Genomic DNA, 27,568 nt, shown 5'->3' with positions numbered 1-27,568 from the left:
GCCTCCGGGGTGCCCAGTACGTTCGTCTCTTCTAGGCAGGGAGTCAAGCCAGTCACGTACATTTTCCGGGCGATCAAAGAAAAATGTACGTTCTCCATATTCAATCCGAAGCCTGGTCGGGAACAACATGGCGTACTTTAGGCCCAAGTCCCGCAATCGTCTCTTCACACCCTGAAATCAAAGTCTTTGTTCTGAACAAGCGGTGAAAAGTCAGGATAAAAAGAAACCGAGGCATTTTCGAATTTCACTGGGCCCTTATCCCGAGAGGCCTGAAGAATAGCATCCCGATCTCTAAAGTGGAATAATCTGGCAATAATGGGCCTCGGGGGAGCACCCGATTTTGCCTTCCCGCCAGGGACTCGATGAGCGCGTTCAACAGCAAAGAATTTGTTAAGTCCTGCGGGAGCAAGATAATTCGTAACCAGATCCTACACCAAAAGGTCAACCGCCAGCATCTCGGGATTCTCCGGGACACCAATAAGACGTACGTTATTGCGACGGGCTCAGTTTTCGTAATCCTCGATGACGAGCCATCAGGTCGTGTGGAACGCAGATTACCAATCTCAGTCTGTGCCTCCGTGACATCTGTGGTGACACTAGAAGCCTTCAAGTCCAATGACTTGACCCTCTCGTTGGTCTTCGCCAAATCCGCTCTAATCAGCGTGATGTCGACTGCCACCGTGTCGATCTTAGAGTCAAGGGCCTCGTACTGCTGTCCCATAGAGGCCTGCATGTTGGTAATCGCGCCCATAAAGGCGCTGAAGAGACAGTTTTAGGATCGTCTGAAGAGCGACCAGAACCGCCAGGGGACCCCTTTATCTGCGAATAGTGGTCCATAATGTTTGTCTGGGTTTGGCCCCCCACAGAGGTGTTTTGATCTTGCGCCTCTCGGGAGCAGGTCCGGTGGCCATATTGGAGAAGGGACCCCAAAGGGGTCCTCGCGACCTGGTAAAAATGGCCGGTCGTGGAGTGGCCAAACAGACAACCAGACCAAATCAGATGTGCATAGGCACCAAGAAAGTCGGAGTTTGGGCACTCAGTAGGGCCAGCACTAAACAGCAGAGACACCAGGCCAGCCGAAGGTGGATCAGGGCTGCGCTTCTGTCAGTCTGAGCCGGGAGTAGAAAACGAAACCGAAAGTCAAGAGGGGGTCGACCGGAGGGGGACCCCTACAGCCGTTGTTGTTCAACTACTCCCCGGCCTGCCAAGCAACTGAGCCCCCGGTCTGCCTCTGGGTGGGCCGCAAAAAGTAGCAGCAATGTAAAAGTGGACCCCAGCGTCCGAATTCGATTTTTCAAATGATAGGAAGATCAGCGAGGATGTGCGAACAAAAACCTGTCCTTAAAATCAGGATGTAGTCAGGATATCCGTGAAGGGTGGCGCGGGTCCGGGGAGCTCTGTGCTCACGCGACCATCTTGGATGCCCGCGAAGCTCCTCCCTCGTCTGGGGTATTATTGATCACCTTCTTATAAGTAAGTGAGATCACTTTTTGCGACAAGTAACCATCGAGGAACCTATCTTCTAGTGGGGAGGATTCTGGGAGCAACGTGCCTTTCAGTATAGCCTTTTATAGTCCTGGTGGATCTGTAAATAGCAGAAGGCTACTGGATCTGCTAACTCGTATTGCTGTTGTAGTTTCTGAAACTTCACCACCTACCCTGTGGGCCAAAGGTCTCCTATAATATGCCAATGAGATCCCATCTATCAACCTTTGGAGGTCCTCAAGTATCCCAGACGTTCCGAGTCCCATAACGTAGTGGCAAGGGTTTACTTACCCCTCCACCACAGACTCTTGTGGGCATCACGCCAGATCTGTACTGTCTAGTTGGGCCAGTTAGGGGAATTCAATGGGTTTTTGATCAGAACTACTGGGATTAATACAAAGAAATTGCGGGCCCACACATCAGGCAGGTCACACCCTGGATTTGATCCTATCCAATTCTCCTTTGGTCACTTGCCTTCCCCCAATGCAAGTAAATTGGACTGACCATTTTATCATTGAATTTCATACTCCCCACATTAAACCTACCCCCTCAGGCCCGGTCCCTTTGCCCAGCAAACGAAGACAGTGGCACAAAATTAATCAAGTTTCATTCAAAGAGGTTTGTAGAACCCGATATCACTCCTTTAGAGAATATCGAAACAGCTTTAAAGAAATTCGAAGGGGCAACTAAGGCAGCTATAAATGATATAGCCCCTCTGAAACTGTTCAAACCACGCCCAGCCCATAAACAAGAAGTCTGGTTTTCAGAGCATTTAAGGACACTGAAACAAGCCGCCAGAAAACTTGAAAAGAGGTGGAGAACATCCCATTTGGCGGATGACAAGAACCGCTACTGGGACTCCCTATCAATTTATCACAAAGTCATTCACACATCACGCAAAACATACATAGCGTCCCAAATCACAGCTGCAGAAAATTCCCCTAGGGTTTTGTACCAAATCCTACAATCTTTTGTCAAACCTGTAGCGTGTGAAAGTTCTGAGTTGGCATCACAGCAGCTATGTGATATTTCCCAGTTCTTCACTAATAAAATAGACACAATTTATGAAAAAATTGGTAATTCTAATATGGCATTTAGTACAGACCAATCACCCCCTCAGATCAAGGATGAACCTAATTCTATCATCCACACCCTTGACATGTCTGTCCCCCCCCCCTTATCACCGCAGAGGAGGTATTATCTTTAACCTCACAGATAAAGAGTGGTAGTCCGGATGACACGATTCCAGCTAGAATAATGCCCATGCTTGCTGAAGAATTATGCCCTGTGATTCAGAGGCTCGTGAATCTCTCACTAAGCTCAGGTGACGTCAACAGGGGATGGAAACTGGCCTTGGTAAGACCGAGCAGAAAAAATACCGCCATACCATGGACTGAATTATCCGATCTTAGACCCATATCCCTGCTACCATTCTTAGGGGAAACTGGCCGAAAAACAGGTCAATCGTCATCTGTCAAACTACATTGAACATGCAGGGGGGTTGGACTATTCTCAATCAGGGTTCAGGCCGAAGCACAGCACGGAGTCAACCCTTCTGTCTGTCACAGACTACTTGCATATGTATCAGGACAAGGGCTACACCGTGATCCTGGTACTATTAGATCTGTCTGCAGCATTCGACAGTGTCACATACCATCCTGACTGACCGGTTGGCGAATATTGGACTAAAGGACAAAGCCCTTGCCTGGCTAAGGGGTTTCTTATCCAATCGCACCCAGTGTCACCATGGGTGCAGATCGCTCAGTGGAGGTAGAGATTACGAAAGGGGTGCCACAGGGCTTTTATTTGAGCCCAACCCTCTTTAACATCTATGTGGCACCCCTGGCAATAGTGATGCGCACGTATGGCTTCATCCCAGTGTCCTATGCGGATGACACGCAGCTCCTCTTTACTTTCAAAACTCTCTCCACTGAAGTAAAGAACTCCTTCTCATTAGGCATGAAGGCTGTAGCACAATGGATGTCCTCTAACTGCCTTCAGTGCAATGTCAATAAAACAGAAGTCATGCTGTTCGGGGAGGCTAAAATGCTATGGACTCCTGATTGGTGGCCGCACGACCTGGGAACAGTTCCTGAACCAAAGCAGGTCGTTAAAAATCTGGGGATCCGTTTGGATCAAGAACTTTCGCTGAAACAGCACAGCAACTATGTCATAGGCTCTTGTTTCCACACTATCAGCCTGTTGCGCAAAGTTTTTTCCCCTGCTCCCAGATTCCTTCAGGAGAACTCTGGTACAGGCTCTTGTTCTAAGTCGGATAGACTACTGTAACTGCTTGCTACTCTCTGCAAACCAGTGAGTGCTGGCCAAGCTCCAAGTAATCCAGAACACGGTGGCCTGCCTGGTCCTGAATGTCCCTCCGAGAACTGCGTCCAAACCTCTTTTGGACCAATTACACTGGCTCTCAATCCGACGGAGACCAAAGTTTAAAATATGCTGTTTAATACATAAAAGCTTAAACGGACAAGGGCTCGTCTACCTGGAAAACAAATTCATTCCATGTCCCTACCCGATCTCGGATCTAGCAACCACCTTCTCTTGGTGGTGCCCCGTGCAAGAAAGGCCAGACACCGAGGCAAAGCTCTCTGTAACTGGACCATCACTGTGGAACAAGCTCCCTCTGTCTCTCAGACCATGTTCAGAACACCTAAAATTTAGAAGGCAGCTCAAAACCCTGCTGTTTAGAAACCAGATCTAGATCCTTCTGCTTCTACTTTTGCTCTGTCTTTGTTTCCTTGCTCCCAGGCGCAGAGATACTCCTCCGGGAGTTTATTCAAGCGCGTTACAAACCCGCAAATAAAATAAACTATTTCTCCAGAACATATAGACAAGTCTTTGGACCTAACTTTGTCAAACTATGCTTAAATCTGTTTTCTCCGACTACCATAAGCCATTTAAAACAATTTATTGCATTCTTTTTCAAGTGAACTACAGTTATTTACTTACCTTTGAAAAATCAAATCTCTGGATTCATTCAATAGATTTTTGCCCTTCAAAGATAAAAATACAAGCTATTTTAATTGGTCTTTTTTGTGTTTTTTCTTGACCGTTTTGGTACTTGTAAATGCTTTAAACTTATTTGATTAAGCTGGACTGCTGTACTGCAGCTACATGGGACGGGCTAAGGGTTTATTAAAGAACCCTAACGGGACCTAATAAAGATTGTGACTTTATTACATGGAGAAGTCTCAACCACACCACAATCACTTTCTTACTCCACTGCAGAGCATCAGCACAGTCTTGGGGCTCTCCCCACATCAGTCCCAAACTCCGCACAATTGGTAATCCGTCTTACCTTCAATTGCCACTTAAAACCTACTTTGTTAAATTTATATGCCTGTGGTTGACCTGGATAACGCCTTACCCACACCATTCTATTTTGTTGTGGTTTTTCTGAACCACGAAGTAAGCCGACATTAACGCAGCAGTGTCTTGTTGACCTACTGGTGCAGCACAGCGCCATCTGCAATGTTTCGTGCAGATTTTCCATATTCGGTTAAGTTATTAACAAATCCATAACTTTTTTTTAATGGAAAGTGGTACATAACTTGAACCTTCAGAGCTTCTATTTCCAAACTTGTATGTATAACATTTCACTACAGATATACTGGCCTATTGGCTCCTTGCCTGCTGTCCTGTTCAATAGTTCTGCCCTTGTGTGCACTCAGTAAATGCTTTTACCTTTGCAGGCTGCTCCAGCTTAAATTCCAGTCCTCAACTATAAAACACTCCATCCTTGCTACCTATTGTTTGGGTGTTCCTCTGCAATGCTTTTTGGTAACTGCAGGGGTTGCAGGCTTCTCATTAAACAGACTGGTGTAGGCATAAGTGATTAGTTTGACTTTGCATCATGTCCAAGCTCAAAGCAAGTAACTGCACAATAAATGCGAGCATTTTGACTGACCTCAACGTTACATTTTTTACACGCTGCATGGTGACTGTCTTGTGTGGGGAGTCTGAGCTTGTTGCTTAGTGAATGCCTTTTTACCTGAAGAGTTGTTCTGTTTTTTTTATTTTTAGGCAAATCTGGTGGCAAAGTCCAGAACACACCTTCCAAGGCAGGGGGTGATCGGTATATTCCCAACCGCAGTACCATGCAGATGGATGTTGCAAGCTTCCTTTTGACCAAAGAGAATGAACCACTTGACAACACACCTACTCAGAAGGCAAGTGCTACACCAGAGCAGTCCGGCACAATCTGCATCTATAGTCCTTGGTGTCCCAACCCATGCTCTATCCTTAGACTATCCAACCAAGTAGTGTTTCAGTTTGCTGTTCAGCATCGAATGTCACTGAAGGGCAGTTTGGTTACTCTAATGACCATGAATGAGATTGTTCAGGTTTCATCTGTTGTGATACTGGACTTCATATACTGAATTTCTTATTTTTTTGGGTTTGGGGGTGTGTGCAGACCGTCTGAGGGTACCACTTTATTTGTTTTTTATGTATTTTCCTCTCTACTATACTCTTTAGGTGGTGTTGATTTGTTGAACAGTGAATCTTAAACCATTTTTGTTTGCTTCAGGACCAGCAGAAAGCCTGGGCTCTTAACCTAAATGGATTTGATGTGGAGGAAGCAAAGATTCTTCGTCTTAGTGGTCAACCCCAGAATGCCCCGCAAGGTGGGTTATTTCGACCTCACATCAGACATTGAAATGAGGAGAAAGTCCTGAAATTTATTTCAGATTTTTTGCTGGGAAGGGCTGCAGTAGTGCAGAAATTTGGTGGATGGGGAGTTCAACTGCATTCTGTTGGAAGGTGAAAGGAATCCCTCTGTTGAGAATAGCCATGTCTTTCTCCTGAGCACACTTCAGTGTGGCTGACAGCCAAGTGCAGAAAGCTCACAAGTTTGACTTTGTGTGGTCCAGGCTGAAGCCTACCCTGCTGTGAGGAGCATCACATCCTGCAAATTCCATTTAGAACCTATTTGGGTTCTTCTGACAGTGGATCATTTCCTGTCCTCTTAAGTGTATAAAAGTGGAACCCACTTGTTTAAATTCAGAGTTCTTGGACCATTGAATGCAGTGATTCTCAGGGTACTGGTATGTTGCAGGTTCAGACACCCTCGCAGAAGGGGAAGAAGCCATATGGAGACTAAATCTGGCAGCTACATAACTGTTCAGGGCCCTATGAACAGAGCAGCATTATCACACTAGGCTTGTAAGTGGGGACTTCTTGGACTACAAGGGGAGGGGGAACTAAGGAAAAGTAGCAGGTACAGGTGCATTTAGTTCTAGTGTGCATTACAGTACTTAATTGAAAGTAGAGCACTGGGCTGGACAGTCAATTATTGTGCTGGTGTTGAGCCTGGAGCTTAGAAACCCCCCACGCTTTTCTCACCAACCTGGTTTGAAATGTTGGATTTGACATCTGGAGCACTGAATAAAATAGATGCTTTAGAAAGTATTGCACTTTAAACTGACTTCAGGACTTAATAATTGTCGCTTGTTAAACGGCTAGATCGTCGGAAGTCCAATCTTCAACTCAAACTCTTTGTCTGTAGGCAGCATGAACATGTGCCTCCTCTGGTGCATTTAATCTCCTGGCAGATGTCCAAACTGCACATTAATAAACAATTACTTGAACTAGTGAGTGAAGTCACTCTGGCCCTGCTTTATCACTTGAACTTCTTCAGAAACCAGCAGAAGTCCCATCTTGTCCCTGCTCAGCAGTAAACCTAATTGGTGCAATATTAAACTCTACCTGCACATCAGCTTTTCTGTCTTTACGGGATCTGATATTTGGGATAAGGTTCTAATGCTGGCCTAAATTTGATTGTGGTCATTCTCCTATTGGACATGTTGCAATCACAGGTTGCACAAGAGGTTCCTTCAAAGGGCAATAGTTTCAGCATCCGTCTCTGCTGAAATGGAGATTTCCAGTTGTCAGACCAACATTGGTCATTACCATGAAAGACAAAAGTTCCCTTCACTACATCTAGTTTTGCTCTTGGTTAAAGCAGCAGAACACAGATTAAATTAGGCTGGCACTGGAAGTACCCCAAGTGTACAACTATTCATAGAAAGCATAGTGTTGGAGAGGTAAGCTAGTGGCTGGTCTAGATGGCTTTTGACTGACTTCTAGGCCAGAGTGGGAAGACTGGATTAGAAACATGGCCAGTTCGTTGCGAATCTATGGATTGGTGCACATGAACAATACATATTTTTACATTTGCAGGCTATCAGAACAACTTGAAAGTACTTTACTCGCAAAACTCTACTCCTGGATCCAGCAGGAAGTCTGGCCGGTACATCCCTTCCATGCCGGATCGGATACTTGATGCTCCAGAAATCCGGAACGACTATTGTAAGCCTACTTGTTTGTCTGTTCTTTGCTGTACTGGAAGTGCAATCTAATCTTCTCAGACCATCCTAATGTTTTTGTCCTCTAATATAAGTCTACTTCTGCTTGTGCTCTGCTATAAACGCAGACTAATGCTCGTCCCTTAATGTGTTGCCTTGTACCCAACTGTAATCCGTTTCTCGCCGAACTCTGTTGTAAACCTATTTTAATGAATCTGCCATTCTGTGCACCCATTGCAATCTGTTCTGCTAGATCATTCTAGCTTTATCCTCCCTGCTGTAAACCAGTATAATTCTGCATCCTCTGTGTACTGCTAGCCCATCAACTGACTGCTGGCAGTCTGGTCTACAGTCTGGTGTGCGGTTGGCCATCCTTGTGCAGGGCATTATCTGACTTGATGTGCTGGTGTCCTTCTGTCATCTAGATCTGAACCTGATTGACTGGAGTGCACTGAACTGTCTGGCTGTGGCACTTGACGACTCTGTGTATCTCTGGAATTACACATCGGGAGATATCATCCTGCTTATGCAAATGGAAAGACCTGATGAGTACATCTCCTCCGTGTCCTGGATCAAGGAGGGCAACTACCTCGCTGTCGGCACAAGCAACGCTGAGGTTCAGGTGAGGTGTCCAGTGTCTTGGTGCTGCATTGATATCCTTTGTTTCAGCATACTGATTTTGTGCAGTGTTTAAGTAAGGACTCTTCAAGTTGTACATGTTTGACATGAGCTTACAGATCTTTTGGTAACTTTAAGCCTACCTACATGTAGTACCTTTTAGGAATATGCTTCGAAGGCCAGTTTCCTTTGCTTCTAAAGAGCACACACTTCTCTGACTACATGTACATTGTGTCTTCAAAACGCTGTCCAATTGCTTTATTCTGGTAGATGCTACAAGCTGCAGAATGCGCCCCTTGGGATATTCTCCAGTAGCCAGTCTGGAATAAGATCTATACACAGCAGTGCTCCTGTTGGCCTCAAGGTGGCTTCTTGTTGGCTCCAAACTACACTGGAAGCTGCATAGAAGTGCCACACCTACAGAAATTCCTGTCTTTCAGTTCCTTGTAATCTGGAGATCCACTTTTGATTTTGTTTTCTGTTGACTTTCAAAATGGCTCTGCAGTGTGGGATGAAAGGTATGCCCACAAGAGAACTGGCTTCATGCTATTCTGCTACTGCAATAAGCAGATGTTGGTCACAGACTTGCGTGAGGTGACTTTGGTGTATGAGCTTGGACACTGTTCGAAGTTCACCGGAAGATATTCTGAGTTTAGCAAGCAAGCATTTTTTGCCACATTGGTTCTGCTCATTCATGGGCCAAGACTTTATCCTGTGGCTGCTCCTGTGACTAACTTCACACTGTGCACTCTGGCTACAGAACCAATTCAGCTTTCTGCCCCTACGTGCCCCAAATTTTCTGGGCTGTTCTCAAACCTGTAGCAAACCAAAGCATTCCAAGTGGCCATGATACAAATATTCACTGCACTTCAGCTCCCTGGCTCAACAGAACCATAAAAAGTGATACTAACACAAGATCATTGGGTTCATGTAGGAAAGTGCCTCTTTGTGCACGGTTGCCCTCACCTTTTTTGCCGAATGTGAATGCTATTTGACTGAGTGGGCCCTGGGTTCCTGTCAACCAGGCACCCAGTGCCGGTCTTGCCGTAAACTGTAAAACCCAATTGGCAACTCTGGCCACTGTAGCTCCATTGTAAAAGGTTCTCTAGGTATCAAGGGCACTGAGCAGACTTACTCGACCAATCCTCTCCAGACCACAGTGGAGGCAAAGGTGTCCTAGAATGTTCAGCCCTGTATTTCCACTTTCACCCAACTCCTGCTTTTTTTTTTCCCTAGTATGCCTGTTCACTTGCTGTCTTTCTCCCTGTATATCTTCTTTTTCAGGCGGTCGATAGGGTATTTGATGCTTCATGTAAAACTGGAAGGGAAGGAAATCAGGCCACAGGCAATATACCTACCTCATATGACCTGTACTCGATCTATTCTTCCTTAATCCTTTTCCCCCCCCCATCTTTCTTGATCAAATACACATTGCTCGATACAATGTGAAACTAATTCAAAACAGCTGTCTTTTCAAAAGTGACTGACTTTTGTTTTTTAACTAAATCAAACTCCTTAATGTCATTCTAGCGACCGCATCACTGAGTACATCCTCTTCATCAGTTCAGAGGCCAGGGGGTTTTAACATTGGTTGTATTTTACAACAGCAAAGTCAGATATTACATCTCTGTTCAAGTTAAAAAAGATGTGGTTTTGAAGATGCCTGCATCTAGACAAACTGGTCAGTTGCCTCATTGACTAGTCTGGCTGTTTCTTCGCTGGCAGGTCTATCAGTTGCTTCAACAGCCTCGTCTACCTTAGCACAGTCCATCTTCCATCAGTGGTTTGTCATGGCGGCACTCCACTTGTCCAGCAGCCTTGACTGTCCTCTCCATTCACTACTAGTATGTCTTGTATCATCGCATCTTTCAGAGGATTTCACAATATTCGTCCTCTAAGGATGAAGGACAAGTCTGAGAAGATCCCAAAAAGTGCAGCCTAATTCGGACACATACGTTTTCTTCAAAGGACAAAAGACCGCTCTAGGGAGCTAAACTTCAAATCTAGCAACTTAATTAATGTCACTTTGGAATCCTGATTATGTTGGAGGGCCACAGCTGTTGCAGACATAAGCCACTTTTGTTGCCTAAGAGGCGATGGGCTGCATCCATCCCAGTCCCTCCGATTCACACTCTTCCAACTGTGCTCCCTGCAGGTTCAACTTTTTTGTCAGCTTCTATTTCCAGTCCTTCCCATGAAGGTTCCACATAATGAATGTGTTCTTCTTGTCGCCTTCTGTACCTGCTGCATATCCCCCTCACTCCACTGGGATCTATACCTTGGGTAGCCTGATGAGGCAAGACTGCCTCCGGACAAGGGTGGGGATGAAGACGATGAAGGCAGATACTTTGCATCAGTTCAGTAGACCGGAGATGTGATGAGGATGCCAGTGCAGATATGGATGGCTGTAGTTATCAAGGAGGGGGCTAGGATGACGGTCCACCCTGGGTGTTCAAAGGATCCAAAGTGGGATGATTTTTTGAAATTGGACATGTCCTGTATCTGAGCCAAGATTCTCTTCCCAATGATATCTGCAATTTCATAACTCCTCAAAATGGTTGCGCAACCTTTTTTGCAAGCATCTGCCGTTTATTTTCAGAGAAAAGCCTTGTTAGTAAAAGTTCTACTAGATGAACGCCTTAAGTTATGAATGGGAGAGGTGCATCACCGCAATTTAAAAAGTGAGTTTCAGCAAGCCTTTCAAAAACTAATAATTATAAATAACTTCTATTCACCAGCATGCTGCTTGAACCAGCTGGACAAAGGACGTTCAGAGTCAAACTGCACCAAAGGCAGCAGAAAATAGTGCTGACTGGCACGTCATCAAAAGGGCTTATGCGTCAGCAGTTGTCCTGCTAGGATTACAGACTATGGCATGCCATGTTACTGCTAATTGAGAATTGTCACAGCGAGACCGTTGCCCCAAGAACGTATACTGAAAGAGTGCCTTTTCAGCCCTCCTTCATGCTGCAATGGATTCATCTAAAAGACTTTAAAAAGAGGGCCAAGGAAATTGTTAGGAGATGCTGGGGAGGTGGTGAGAGGGGGTGATTGAAAAGTGCTTCATTCAGGCCGAAGTGCAGAAACGTGCCAGACATGACATTTGATGGCAACTGTCTTTGACAAGGAAATTAATGATGTGCCTCAACCAATCTAAATGGATGCGAACACTGCAAGGTCCTACAGTGTTTTGCAGAAAATTCAGTCTCTGGCTTGATCTCTGCCAGAAAGCAGAACAAAGGTGAGTTGGCAAATATTGTGCAAGAAAAAGAACCCTCAGGCACCAACGAAAGTCAATAGCCAGTTGTCTTAATTGGGTCCTTATTGTGGATACGTTAATTAGTACCAAATAGAATCAAAAAAGTGATAGTTAAAAGAAGCCAAGACTATTCCCAAATATCGAATAATTCCTTTAATAAAGGGATAGTCCTAACTCAATTAAAAATTGTGAAAAAGCGGACATTTAGATGGTTGGGTTAATTTGAACCAAAAGTGTCCGAAGGCAAAACAACGGTCAAAATGTTTCTGCTATCATGAGCAAACTTACAGCTCCGCATTAGTCAGGACCATACATACCCCAATCAGTGAGAGGCACACACTAAGGCGCCGCATTCCGGATGGGGAAAAAAGAGAAAAAAGAGGAAAAATAAAAGTATTATACCAGAAAGCACTCGCATTCTAATGTGCTAGCCCTCGGACAAGTGAGGGATATCCAATCTGAAAGAAATACACAAATACATGGAATATTAATCCTTTCAGTAATTTTGTCTGACCAAAGAATATATCCATTCCAAGTGGTAATCTAATCCCATTCCATAAATGTAGTTCGTGGATTAAAAACATAGCCAAAAAAGGGAAGCCAACCACACCCAGTGTTTTGAAATACATATTTACTTGGTATTGGCGCAGAGGCCTTTTTTTAGACCGTGCACACCAAACAAAAGAACCTGCAAAACATTCAGGTCGCTATACTAAATTCAGTATCACTACACGTCTTAGTTGGTATCGTGTGTGTTTTTATAAAGCCATTTTGCAAAGATATAATGACCTTCGGTATTTGTAAACAACGCCCTTAATGGCGTGTAATCGCCGAGGTTAGTCGAACAAGTGCCCGTTAATTAAAAACATCGTTGTTCAGGAATACACCTTAAACAATGGAAGTAGGTAAAAATCCCAAACAATCAAACTTACTAGAACAATTTGTTAAGGATACTGCATGGGCTCGTGGCAGGGGAAACATTCACGCCCAGAGTATCTGTAAAGTCAAAACTCTTATTTAATGTACTGCGCGTACGAGCGAACTTGAGACTGTTTTACTTCCATCTCTGGAAACAGTAGCAGATTGTAAGTATAATTCCACTACTTTAGGAACACTTACTTCTCCTAGTAGAAATTCAGTTAACAGAGAATCACATAAAAACAACAATTACGGGTTTTAAAAAGAAACTCGAAGAGTTTAATAAGGAACTCAACGAGTACAAGGATGGCCTAGCTCAATCGAAGGTCTTAATTTCAGAAGGACCTGAAAAGATGGTCTTGTGCAAAGGTCTACCCCTATGCTAGTGATGAGTATACGTCACCTGATCAGACGAACTATAACTCTGATTCCTTGGATGATTCCAACTCCAGTGGCTCTAGCTCTGGCAAAATGGGTAACAACGTGGGAGGGGCCGAGGAAAAAAGTTCCAAGGTACTCCACAATGGTTCCCATATCATAATCGGGGAGATGGGTGTTTTTCATCCAAACATGTATCAACAGCCACCATTTCCACCAAAGATGGGCTGGAACCCACATTTTGCACCACCGCCTCAATTCCAACCTAATATGTATCCCCAACCTTTTTTAGGATTTGGCCAGAGGGGCAGAGGCGAGAGAAGGGGTATGAATCTGGTACATTGGGACACAACGGAGACTGTGGGCGACAATACGCGGAGCAAGACACGGGAGCAGAGGGTGGGCACCAGCAATGCGATAGCCTGATTACAAATCTTTCTTCCATATCTTTAAACCAAGATGAGATTGCTATTTTGGAAAAGGGGCTTGGGTTTATACCCACACCACACTTAGACCGCTTCAAGCTGCATTGTGAATTGAGCGAATTCTACAGAAAACTCGGATTAAAAAGTTTCTTTGAGAACCAAACCTCGGGACGGACAGATTTCAGTTAGTGATACTGAGTTTAGGAGTAAATCATCGTTCACACCTCCACCACATCAGGTACCTGTAGAGATAATTGCCTTTGAGCAGGCTGTTTCACACAAGGTGAAATTACTGGAGGAACCAATGCTTTTTAAAAATCTCACAGCCTGTGAATTTAAAGCCATCCAGTCACTTCAGAAGAACCCCGGCAGTCATTAAAAGTGCAGATAAGGGGGGAGGCATCGTTATTTAGGATGCCTCTGCTTATGATCAAGAATGCAGACGTCTTTTAGATGATACTAACTATGTGGTTCTGAGTCAAGATCCTTCCCCTTTTCTGAAAGAAGAGATCATTGACCTTGTCATGACTGCGGAACGTGATGGTTATATAAGCAAACATTAGGCTGATTTTTTGACAAATTCCCAAAGTACTATCCCATATTTTTAGACGTTACTGAAAACTCATAAAAATAGTCTTCCCCCTTCGGGGAGACCGATAGTTTCGGGCATAGGTTCTTTATTAGAACCCCCTCTCAAAATATTGCGACTTTTTTTTTAAAACCTTTGGTTCAGGCTACTAGCACCTATATCAAGGATACAAAAAGCCTCCTAGCTATGCTTTTGACTGTAAGACTACCAGAAGAACCCTGTTTCCTAGTGTCTTTGGACATAGAAAGTCTCTATACCTGCATCCCGCAGGATGTAACCATAAAAGTGTTGGCTAATGTTTTGGATCAGGCCACTTGGGATTACAACACCTCCCGCACCTTTGTCATTGATTGTGCTAAGTTAGCACTTAAACGCAATTATTTCCAATACCAAGATAAGATCTATCTGCAGAAGACTGGGACCTCGATGGGCAGTACTTTTGCCCCCAGTATAGCGGGGCTATATGTGCACAATTTTGAAAACACACATTCTATCTGCCACTAATCCTTACACATCCAATGTTATCATGTGGCAGAGGTACATTGATGATGTGCTTTTAATCTGGCAAGGCCCTGAAGAGTCTTTTGGCGTTCTTTGATTGGGTTAACACGTGTGATCCACACCTTAGATTTATCCACGAGTACCATCCTGATTCCATTGTATTTTTGGATGTTACCATCACCAGGGATACCGATCATCTAACAACCAAGACTTACTATAAACCCACTAGTAAGAATAACCTCTTACATTTTTCGAGTTTTCATCCTCGTGCACTTAAGGAAAATTTACCCTTTGGGCAATATCTGCGTATTCGCAGAAATTGTAGCAGCTTAACTGATTTCAAGAAAGTCAAAAGATTTAACATCTAAGTTACAAAAAAGAGGCTATCCTAATAGGATCCTGAACAAAAGTTGCAAGAGGGCAAAAATCATAATAGGGAGGCCCTATTGGAGACTTTTGACAAAGAGCAGTTGATGCCCATTGGAGAAACATTGGAGAATTCTTACTAGCAATGGACGTGAGTGGCCAAAACCTCTGTACTCCTACAAATGAGAGGAGTCTGCAAGACTCATTGGAGAAAGAAGAAATGTCCTAGAAGAAATTATGTAAGACAGGACTCGGTAGTCCTTGCCACCTGGGGCTTGCCCCCAGTGAGTGGCCATTTCCCATGTGGGGGATGTAGCGTTTGTCACTTAACGACTGCCACAAAGACATTACATCTAGAGGAAGGTAAAGTTTTGCAGTAAAGAGGCCATACGAACTGTAATTCGAGCAATGTTTATCTTATTAGCTGCCCCTGTAATTAGAAATGTGGGCATGACCACTAGAAAAATAAACCACGCATTACGGAACATCGCAGCAATATAAGATGTCGCAAGGGCACAACCAAATGGACTTCGCATTTCTTGGAATTTTGGGACACAACCCAAATGACATTAAGTGGACGATAATCGAGCAGTTGAAGCAAGGGACTGAGTACCATCTTTGAGAAGGAACAATGGTGGATTTATCGCTATTCTACACACAACCATGGTTTAAATGATGCCATTCCATGGGGTACTGTGATGAGACGATAATTCAATTTTTTAATAAGTTTCCTTGTCCCCATTTTATAAACTCTCAGTTGAGTTATGATCTTGCCTTTCGGTTTTTTTGCTCCTTTTTACATTTCCCTTTCTGTTCTGGCATCTGTTTTGCAGTTTCGCCCCTTTTGAATAAAGTTTGCTGAAGTAAAACCTCAAAAAACAGGCAGTTCGTGCAGATAGCCTTGTGTACATGAGGGCTACCACTTTAAGGCAAAAAAGCATTATGCATTAGCAGTCATGTGACTATCACGTGACATCACCTACGTCCTTTCAAATACAAACCACGCCATTAATACAGCGTTATCCGGGCCGTGGATGTGACCGCAATAGGTGTACTAGAGGGTAGCCGCCTAGAAAGAAATAAGTGTTCCTAAAGTAGTGGAATTATACTTACAATCTGCTACTGTTTCCAGAGACTGAAGTAAAACTGTCAAGTTTGCTCGTACACGCAGTACATTAATTACGAGGTTTTTGACTTTACAGATACTCTGGGCGCGAAGGTTCCCCTGCCACGAGCCCATGCAATATCTTTAACAAATTGTTCTAGTAAGTTTTTTTGATTGTTTGGGATTTTTACTTACTTCCATTGTTTAAAAGTGTATTTCTGAACAACGATGGTTTTAATTAACGGGCACTTGTTAGACTTTAACCTCGGCGATTACATGCCATTAAGGGCGTTGTTTACAAATACCGAAGGTCATTATATCCTTGCAAAATGGCTTTATAAAAACGCACACAATACCAATTAAGACGTGTAGTGATACTGAATTTAGTATAGCGACCTGAATGTTTTGCAGGTTTTCTTTTGTTTGGTTTGCACGGTCTAAAAATGCCTCTGCGCCAATACCAAGTAAATATGTTCTTCAGAGCACTGGGTGTGGTTGGCTTCCCTTTTTTGGCTGTTTTTAATCCACGAACTAAATTTAGGAATGGGATTAGGTTACCACTTGGAATGGATATATTCTTTGGTCAGACAAAATTACTGAAAGGATTAATATTCCATGTATGTGTATTTCTTTCAGATTGGATATACCTCACTTGTCGGAGGGCTAGCACATGAGATTTAGAGTGCTTTCTGGTATAATACTTTTATTTTTTCTCTTTTTTCCCCATCCGGAATTCGGCGCCTTAGTGTGTGCCTCTCACTGATTGGGGTATGTATGGTCCTGACGAATGCTGAGCTGTAAGTTTGCTCAGGATAGCAGAAACATGTTGACCGTTTTGCCTTGGGACACTTTTGGTTCAAATTAACCCAACCATCTAAATGTCCGCTTTTTCACAATTTTTAATGGAGTTAGGACTATCCCTTTTTATTAAATGAATTATTCGATATTTGGGAATAGTCTTGGCTTCTTTTAACTATCACTTTTTTGATTCTATTCGGTACTAATTCACGTATCCACAATAAGGACCCAATGAAGACTACTGGCTACTGACTTTCGTTGGTGCCTGGGGGTTCTTTTTCTTGCACAATATTTGCCAACTCACCTTTGTTCTGCTTTCTGGTGGTGGTTATTGTCTTGATCTCCCACTTTTGTATTAAAGCTACTCTTCTGTTATACATACTTTGAGGGGTATAAGAGTGGCTTATTGACCCGTACTCTTCTGTTTAATTTTGAAGATGTTCTCTTCATGACTGTTAAACAATAAAAAGGTTTCTTGCAAGATTACCACTGGCAACATTGACAGGCTAACACTCTAGGTGCCCAGGCTCAACAAAGAACATGGCTTAGATTTACTTCCTTCTGATTGGCCAAAGTTTAGGTGATGAGTTGGCTGTTAATGGTCTTTCTAAAGTGTATTTGCACTATGTGAACCAGGGTTACAATTAAGTAACACTTCTTACTTTTTGTACCTTGTACTGCATTCTTGTAGAGCTAGTGGCTCCTGTGAGTTGGTCTTCCCAATGCTGCCTGTGCAGGAGTTGATAAGTAGACCCCTTTCTAAAAGGTGCATGCACTCGAAGCAATGTTGTCTGGAAGTCTTACACTTGCTGCTTGTTTCATGCTTGTACTTTCTTCTAGCTCTGGGATGTGACGCAACAGAAGCGCTTGCGCAACATGACCAGCCACTCTGCACGGGTGGCGGCGCTGAGCTGGAACAATCACATCTTATCCAGGTGAGTATCAAATTCCATCTGCTGGAGAGGGTTCCCTTTAGCCTTTCATATGATCTGCCTCTGATAATTTTACCTGCAGTGTTACCTCCAAAGCTGTGGCACAAACTAGTAATGCCAAGGAGCCTATAGTTAACGCTGCAGTGTAACTGGAGGTCGGAGATCCGCGGTCCAGTAGGGATGCCAGAACAGTGCTATCTCCACCATGGGGGCTATGTGAAGTGATTACTACTGTGGAACATAGTAACTATGATCAAGGTTTTGTTGCGAGAGTGGTAGTGACGCAGTACCCTGCATAGCAGCTTCTTTATCGCAGGGCTAATTCATGCCAAAATCTTAGACCAGGCTTCTCAGAGTAGCTCATGAGCTACTGGTAGTTCTACAGCTACCAGCAAGTAGCTCTAATGTGTGAAGCACTTATTAGAAACTTTTGCTTGGTTGAATTAATATACATATACCAAAACTGAAAAGGGAGTATTCAAGATGAAAATCTGTATTTTCAGAGCCCATAAATTTCCAATAAAAAATTTATAAAACTGAAATAATCCAGCAGCATTGGGAGATTTATTACACTGGTACCAAGGGCATTGCAGATGTGGATGTTATGTATTACCTTTGTAAAGGCATTCAAAATTGACAGACTTTTTACATTGCTGCTGGCAAACCTGCTCGAAGGTAATAACAGCTAGTAATCTTGCATAGGTGGCTACTAATCTTTCTGGTGTGTAAGGCACTATAATATTAGTCACTCTGGATGATTTTTAGTGAACATAAGTAGCTTTTATTACTGGATTTTTATTGAACATAAGTAGCTTTTATTACTGGAAAGGTTGAAGAGGCCTGTCCTAGACGTAAGGGCATGTGATAAATGTTTTGCTTCTACTCATTGTAGTAAATCTCTTCTCACTCTTGCTCCCTTTTCAGTGGCTCACGGACAGGACATATCCATCACCACGATGTGAGAGTCCCTCAGCATCATGTGGCCACCCTCGCCGGTCACTCCCAGGAGGTGTGTGGGCTGAAATGGTCTCCTGATGGGCGCTACCTAGCCAGCGGTGCGAACGACAATGTGGTGAATGTTTGGCCTTGTGTCCAGGGGGATGGAGGAGAGTTTGCTCCGCTGCATTCCTTCACGCAGCACCAAGGAGCTGTTAAAGTGAGTTTTTATAATTTTCTTTCATTGTTTTGCTCCTTGCATCTTGAACTTCCTTAGTATGAGTTTTTGCTGCTAAATTTGTAGGTGGGAGAATGGGGTTAATATTCCTTTTGGATGGATACCCAATGGAGTTATTTTCATGTTAGTTTGCCCTTGCATGTCCCACTGACTGTCCGTTTCTATTCTAGGCAGTGTCTTGGTGTCCTTGGCAGTCTAATGTGTTGGCATCTGGAGGGGGTACCAGTGACCGGCATATCCGTGTCTGGAATGTGAGCTCTGGCACATGTTTGTCCTCGGTGGATACCCAGTCCCAGGTGAGACTTATGAAATGGGGAGGATAATATGGCTTATCCTCATAACTTGAGCATTTCACACACTTAATGTTATGGGCATTTCCGGCGTCTAGACATGTGACTGGCCTATGTTTGCATGCAGTCAAGCTTTATCCGAAGGTGTGTTGTGTTTGTATGAAGATAGGGCTTTGTTTCTGAGTAAATGCAAAATTGTTCCTTGTAATAAATCCGCCCTATGGGCCATATGTACAAAAACATTTTGTGGTCTCAATCCAGCCAATTCACAGAACCTGCCCTTGTGCGACCTCAAAGCTTTATTAATTTACAAATACTTTTTGTTACAACACAATTTGGACAGTGGACCACTTAAGCACGAAACAAAGCACCAATCCAAATATCACCAAATTATTCAATTTTCAATAAACCAGCGTGCACATTCCACATGCTCCCTGTCCCAAGAGATTACCCAAACTTGGGAAGAAGTCTATTTTTATCCTGAATGGAAAAGCACCGCTACAAGAATGAATCTCCTCCGATCATAGGAGAGTAATAAGTCTTTGAAATGTCCTCTTATAAAGACGCTGAGTCGTGATGTACAAAATTCAATGTTCTTTTAATGATCCACTTACAGACAAGACACCAGCCAGCGCGTTTCGTTCTGTCAACCAGAACTTCTTCAGGGCGCAATCAATATTTTAAGGCGTGTAGAGTTTCAAAAGAATTCCTTTTTCAATATTTTCCCATTGTATTTAAGGGTTTTCTATGTTAGGTTATCCTACTGCAGTGGGACCAAAGGTCTGGGTACTTCAACTGGTTCCCAGGTTTGGATCTAGATTTCTTGTTCATCTCAAATAAGGCTTTCAACCTTATATATTTCAAAGGTTTGTTCAACGTAGTCTGAAGGTCCCACCTCCTATTCTCAATAACGCCAACACCAACCCTAGCATCATTCCTCGCTCTAACACTTCCAACCCCCTCACCAGCTCCACCTCTCCACCCCGGCTCCCCCCTTCCCCAGTAACCTACACGCCTGTTCACCGTCGGTACCCTTCCCCAACTCCGCACCCAATACCACTCTGGACATGATTATGTCCACTCTCCTACAAATGAAAGAAGAACTACACGCCATCAAAGAGTTGCTCTTCACACACCCCACACATCCCAGACACCCCCCCTCCCACCACCACCTGTACACCCAACAACACGCCCTCCTCACCTACTACTCGCCTTACCACACAACACTCCCCACACTGGACCTCTATCCCCTCTCGCAATACCACCAAACGCAATACCAATCACAATACCACCAATCGAAAGCGAAATACCACCTTTACACCTAACAACACTTCCTCCTCACCTCCTACTCACTTCATCACACAACACCCCCCACACTGGACCTCTATCCCCTCTCGCAATACCTCCAATCGCCCCAGACTCACTACCAACACTGTCTCAGACCATGACTTACACACCCTTCTCCACTCGTACGGCCCGGCTCCCCAAAATCGCCTAGCCACCAACCATCTGTCCATCCCAACGATTATCCCCAACCCCCTCAGGCACCACACGCATAACAGAGGCTCCATCCCCAACAACCTCACAAATGTACCCCTCACTATAGAACCTTCCACCACCCTCTGCACCCCTAAACTCAAATGCATAATTCTCAATTGCAGATCGGCCCAGAGACATTCTGCGGAGGCCGCCGATCTCATCATTTCTCTGGAACCGGACCTAGCCATTCTGACTGAAACATGGTTGTCTGATTCTTCTACACCTATCATGGATATCCTAGTCCCCCCAACTACTGTATCATTAGACTTGACAGGCCCAAAAAGACAGGCGGCGGAATTGCCTGTATTTACAGAAGCAACCTTTCAGTTACAAGAGCGTCCGCCCCCTCCCTTACTTCCTGTGAATACCTCTGTCTGGATGTCATCAGCGAAAGCAAACCGTTCTGCTCACTACATATCATATACCACCCACCTGGGGACAAGCTCCCCTTCTCCCAACAACTCATGGACACAATCTCAACCAACTCAGGACGGCAAAATACCCAAATTTTCCTTGGCGACTACAATCTCCATTGGAACGACTGCAATGACACAGTGGTAAAGAGCCTCAAAAACTTCCTCAACGCCCTTGATCTCACACAAATATGCAATAGCCCGACCCATGAGAGGCTCTATCCTCGACCTCATCTCTAAAGAGGACGCTATTCAACTTGAGTCAATCCAACCTCGTGACTGGTCAGATCATCATATTGTCTCCTTCCTTATCAATGAAAAGATTAAATTTAACTCAGTGCAACCCTCTAAGCCCAAAGTTTGGAAAAGAGACATGAAGAAACTCAACCCAAACTCCTTACCGACTAACAGCTGCAATCTCCTACTCTGAATTCCCCCCCCCCCCCCCTTCCCGGTGCTACGGATGTCCAACTCCTGACTGACCACTATCTCAATGCTATGACCACAATAATCAATGAGGCCGCACCCATGCAACTGAAAAGAGCTTCGTCCAATATCTCCAACCCATGGTATGACGGAAGCCTCAATGAAGATAGAAGGGCCATGCGAATGGCAGAGCGCACCTCGAGATCAGCCCCCTCTGCACTGCACCTAAAAACCCTGAAGAAACAGAGAAACGCCTACTTAAGGAAAATAAAACGCTCAAAGAGATTTCTTCAGCCTCCAGCTCGCCCAAGCAAAGAACCGCCCAAGAAAACTGTTTGAGCTAATCAGAACACAATCCAAAGAACAACCCCAGACACTCAGTTCCAGGGGTGTTACACCTTCCTGTGAAGACTTCTCTGCTTTCTTTAACCAAAAAACTGACAACATAAGAAGCGATCTCCTCAATGACGGAATCCTTTACTCCAACCCCCAACACACAGCAATGTCTGAACCAAAGAACAATGCTACATGGTCATCCTTTGGCACCTACTCCGAAGATGAAATCCGCAGATTGCTCAGCACCCTGAAACCATCAATCAACTCACTGACCCCCTCCCTGCTAACGCTGTAAAAGACTTTATCCCTTTGCTCCTCCCACTCTGGACTAAGATTATCAATAGCTCTCCAACAAGGATCCATCCCTAACGCCCTCAAAGTCGGACAAGTCACACTGCTACTAAAAAAAACAGCAGACCCCACTGATCTAAACAATTACCGTCCTATTACAAATATTCCCACTCTCGCTAAACTGTTGGAAAAATGCGTACAGCTACAACTGACTAAACACATAGATAAGTTTGATCTCCTCAGCATCCATCAATCAGGCTTCCGAGCAGGGCACAGTACCGAAACTGCTATGACCCACATAGTTGACGACGCTCTCCAAATCCTAGACGACAACGATACCTGTCTCCTCATCCTCCTTGATCTCTCTTCAGCATTCGACACAGTTAAACATGAGAACCTACTAGAACTACTAAACACAAGAATGGGCATTTCTGGGACTGTTCTCAAGTGGTTCACTTCCTTTCTACACAACCGATCTCAGAGATTCAAAAGCAACAACCTGATGTCCTGTCCGGTACCTGTTTCGCTAGGCGTCCCTCAAGGATCCTCCCTCTCCCCAACACTGTTCAATCTAGTTATGGAACCTCTCACTACCTTGTTACAAGCATCCAACGTGCACTTTCACATGTATGCCGATGACACCCAACTTTATCTCAAAATACAATCTCCCAAGGACATCATGCTTCTGAACACCACGATCAGAAACACCCAATCCTGGCTTGCCGAGAATCACCTCAAACTCAATGCGCTGAAGACCGAGTTCCTCCTGATCGCACCTCCCGCAAAAATCTCTACCGCTCAAACATGGCTTAAACACCTAACTGCTCTAAATGTACAACCTACTATCGTAGACTCAGCAAAATCTTTAGGCATAACACTTGACGCCAATCTCAACATGCAGCAGCACATCAGCAAGGCAACCAAAGGTGCGAATTTCCAAATCAATACCTTGAGAAAACTTAAACCCTTCCTTCCAGCCAAAGACTTCCAAACTGCAGTACAATCCATAGTCGTCCCGCACATAGAATACGGAAGCACCGCCCTCTGCGGGCTCCCACTAACTACAACGGCACCCGTAAGAGCATCCCTTAACGCTGCAGCGAGACTCATCACTGGCTCAAAAAAGCACTCGCATATTTCCCCTGACTTTAAATCCCTGAACTGGCTACCTTTTTGAAGCCAGAATACATCTGAAAATCGCCTGCATGACACACAAGGCTGTACACATGAACTCACCCGCCTACCTCACTCAAAAGCTGACAATCTCTGGTGGCTCTAGAACTACTAGAAGCACAAACAATCTACTGTTGAAGCCCCGAAGATTTCGGAAGGAAAAAACCTATAAATGCTCCTTCTCAGGAATGGCGCCCAGGATCTGGAACTCACTCCCTCCTGAAACCAGGCTCATCTCCTCCAACAAACTTTTTAAGAAAGAAGTAAAAGCGATTTTCATGGCTAAATTCACATGATCGATTATTCGGCATTTCTCAAGAATCCGCTCTTACTACCTGCCTGACCCCCTGGACTATGTGTATTACTTGTATGATCGACTTAGTTTGATTGTATACGTTCTCTCTTTGTATATCTCTATTATTGACGCACCTGTCTGGCTCTGTATACGGTACCTACACCACCTCAACTATTCCTACTCTTGTATTACTGATCCACCTGTATGACTATGCACCCTGTACTCATTTACCTCAACTATGCCTACTTTTACGCTATCTTCAAAAGCATTTTGAGAACGCTTAAACAAGTATATGCTCTTTCTTTTTGTACTTTGATATTATTGGCGCACCTGTTGACTGCACCTTGTACCTACACTACCTCAATTGACCTACCTCTTGTATTTGGACATATCTATGTAACTATGCACCTTGTACCTAATTACCTCAACTATTACATACTATTATTCTATCACCCCCTTGTCCTTGTAAAGCGCTCTGATATCTGTAAAGATCTTGTTCGCGCTATATAAAACTTTTCAAATAAATTAAATAAATAAGTGGATCATTAAAAGAACATTGAATTTTGTACATCACGACTCAGCGTCTTTATGAGAGGACATTTCAAAGACTTATTACTCTCCTATGATCGGTGGAGATTCATTCTTGTAGCGGTGCTTTTCCATTCAGGATAAAAATTTTAAAATACTACATAGCACTTCAGTAACTTGTTACAAATCACAATTTGTGTTAGCAATTTGGTATTAATGTGTTACGACCAAATTATCAATCAATCATAGACATTTATAGAGCGCTCTACTTACCCGGAGGGTCTCAAGGCGCTAGGGGGAGGGGGGTGCTGCTACTGCCCGAACAGCCAGGTCTTGAGCTTCTTCCTGAAGTCGAGGTGGTCTTAGGTCAGGCGCAGGTCGGTCGGGAGGGAGTTCCAGGTCTTGGCGGCCAGGTAGGAGAAGGACCTTCCTCCTGTTGTCGTTCTTCGGATGCGGGGGACGGCGGCGAGGGCGTGACTGGCTGATCGGAGGTGTTGTTTGGGATCGTAGAAGTTGATGCGGGTGTTGAGGTAGCTCGGGCCTTGATCGTGGAGGGCTTTGTGTGCGTGGGTGAGGAGACGGAAGGTGATTCTCTTGTTGACCGGGAGCCAGTGCAGGTCTCTTGGGTGTCCGGAGATGTGGCTGTGTCGTGGGACGTCGAGGATGAGTCTGGCTGAGGCGTTCTGGATCCGTTGGAGTCTCTTCTGGAGCTTGGCGGTGGTTCCGGCGTAGAGGGCGTTGCCGTAGTCCAGTCGGCTGGTGACGAGGGCCTGGGTGACAGTCTTCCTGGTCTCGGTGGGGATCCACCGGAAGATCTTCCGTAGCATGCGCAGGATGTTGAAGCATGACGAGGAGACGGCGTTGACTTGCCTGGTCATGGAGAGGGAGGAGTCCAGGATGAAGCCCAGGTTGCGTGCGTGGTCTGTCGGTTTGGGTGCGGTTCCCAGGGTGGGGGGGCCACCAGGAGTCGTCCCAGGCGGAGGGCGAGGATCCCAGGATGAGGACTTCCGTCTTGTCCGAGTTCAGCTTCAGGCGGCTGGTCGACATCCACTCGGCTACCTCTTTCATTCCTTCGTGAAGGTTGGCTCTGGCGGCGGGGTCGTTGGTCAGGGAGAGGATCAGCTGGGTGTCGTCTGCGTAGGAGATGATGTTCAGGTTGTGTTGGCGTGCGATGGCCGCGAGGGGGCTCATGTAGACGTTGAAGAGGGTTGGGCTCAGCGAGGATCCTTGGGGTACGCCGCAGATGACTTCGGTGGCCTTTGATTTGTGCGGTGGTAGGCGGACTCTCTGGGTCCTTCCGTCGAGGAATGAGTCACAAAACATTAATAGTTTTACTGAACACTAAAAGGTAGTTGTAACCGTTCACAACTAAGGGGTCCTCTTCCTCTTTTAAAAAGTAAACTAATTTTTACGGACCACTATCTTCTCTTTAATAAAAAAAGGTACACTTCAGTTTTCTAAGTTATAAAAAAGGTCACCATGCCTGTGACAGCCAGTATTCCAAATGGGTCCCAAACTGCGACCTATCTAGTTTATAGAGAATTGCAACCCACTAGGAATCACTATTGGTACGTTGTCTCACACTACATTAGGAATTGGAATTTTCTAATTGCGATTAAATAGGCATTTCAATTAAACTCAGTTACTACCTTTTTTGTACATATGCATACGGCCCTATGAATCCCTTGTTGCACTAACCTTCGCATGATGACCTGCCTGAGAATCCTTCAACTGATGGGTGCAGGAGCTTTAAACTCTCCCCACCCCCCCCCCCCCCCCCCTCTTCCTTCTCCACGCCAACTCCAATGACGAGAACTGGTTTACAAATTCATCTCAAAGGAGTTTTATGGAAGTTACCCATTTTTCAGTTTTTTTTTCCCCTTGCGTCAAGTTGACTCTCAACCAGCACAGTCTTTTTCTAATCATCCAACATTTCCTGAATACACGTAGACTGCTCTGCACTGCTAAGGGCAGTGATGTATGAAACCAATACCTGTACAAGAAGGCGATGCTTTTCAAGAGGTGTAAGGATTGAGGGCAGAATGTCTGCTTACCATGAAGAATGTCTAATTTCTCAGTGATCGAGTGGTTTCCAAACGTAAAGCAGGATCTCACTTTGCAGTATCTCCATTGGGGCAGGTCTGCTTTCAGCCTCTTCTTCCTGGACAGAGCCACTTAAATGGAGGCGTGACTTTGATTAACAAGAGAAATGTTACAGGTGACCATTTTGACTCAAGCAGCCACATGATGTAAACAAGCACGGGTCTCACCTTTTGGGTGTATTTGCTTTTCCAGTGTGGTTTGAATCTGTTCAGCATCTGCCAAAAGAAAAGGCATGACCTGGCTGTGCCTTTAGGCGCACATCTGGTGATGCATCACCATGCATGTACGAAAAGACATTGGGGCCAGATTTCTCATCAATCCAAAACTGACCGGGGAAATTAAGATTTCACTTGCACAAACGCACTGAGACTAAGTGGCTGGCAGCAATCGGAGTCCCTCAAAGGCCTGGTTCAAGAGCGCAACGGATGGAGGTGGTTCAGGGGACAAAATAAAAATTAAGCAAGTTGGCGCATAGTAGAGGGTCTGAGGCAGAGCGGAACATGGGTGGTGGGACGAAGAAGCACACAAGGACCGAAATATATGGTAAGAGGAAGCACACAAGCAGAACACTAGGTACAAAGCAACATGGAGGTGGGTGTGTAGCACATGAGGACATGAGTGCTGGAAAACCCATGCACTCCATGGGGAACTTGATAAAGTGAGCCGTGGAGGTATAGAAGTCAGCCAGTCGAATAGATGGTAGCAGCTCGGAGCGTGTACAGACACACTTAGAGCAAAGACCACCATCAAATAAGAACCAATCACGTGACGAAGCAATGGAAACTGTGAGCAGGCTCTAAATCACAAAGTTCTTGGCAGAGACCACCAGCCTTTGCTGTCTAGTGAACTGAAATTCCAGTCACGTTAAAGCTACATTGAAAATCTGTTGCTAATAGCTAAAGTTCTGCAGTTCTAATCAATGATTAAGTCTTGGTAGCTTTGGTCATTGGGGGTTGATCAACATGAGCTGATATAAAGTGGTGGTCACGCAACAGCCAAGTCAGTTAAGGCACTTTAGCCCGCCATAGCCCAATGAATAGGCAAACTATCTGCACCCTTGCATTTATAATCAGCACTTGCCACTTAAACAGCCCTTCATTACTATGAAAAGCTCCAAATTGCAGAGCTCAAACCCTTTGCCTTCTTCAAGACTTCTGTCTGAGCATTCGCACCAGATTGCTCTGAAATGCCTCCTAAAAGGAGTGGTAGTCAGCGGACAGGAAATGGAGTTTATGGAAATTACTTTGACAACAGTTGCAACTATTTAACACCTCCAAGCAGGCTTCCAATGATATCCCTGAATGTT

At 44.7% G+C, this 27,568-nt stretch overlaps 1 protein-coding gene across 2 annotated transcripts in view; it reads left to right on the top strand.

The window, feature by feature from the left end:
- Window positions 1–27,568, top strand: part of CDC20 (cell division cycle 20) — an 81,815-nt gene that overhangs the window by 39,786 nt on the left and 14,461 nt on the right. For both annotated transcript variants that reach the window (XM_078672322.1, XM_078672329.1), the window contains exons 3-9: window positions 5,524–5,669; window positions 6,029–6,125; window positions 7,681–7,809; window positions 8,231–8,427; window positions 17,603–17,697; window positions 18,619–18,850; window positions 19,039–19,164. In XM_078672322.1, the coding sequence (XP_078528448.1) occupies window positions 5,524–5,669; window positions 6,029–6,125; window positions 7,681–7,809; window positions 8,231–8,427; window positions 17,603–17,697; window positions 18,619–18,850; window positions 19,039–19,164 (1,022 nt within the window). The remainder of the gene's footprint in view (window positions 1–5,523; window positions 5,670–6,028; window positions 6,126–7,680; window positions 7,810–8,230; window positions 8,428–17,602; window positions 17,698–18,618; window positions 18,851–19,038; window positions 19,165–27,568) is intronic.

Source organism: Lissotriton helveticus, chromosome 1_2 (assembly GCF_964261635.1).
Source record: "Lissotriton helveticus chromosome 1_2, aLisHel1.1, whole genome shotgun sequence".
Lineage (NCBI taxonomy): Eukaryota > Metazoa > Chordata > Amphibia > Caudata > Salamandridae > Lissotriton > Lissotriton helveticus.
The sequence above is the reverse complement of the archived record's forward strand: the minus strand, read 5'-3'. Positions and strand labels throughout refer to the sequence as shown.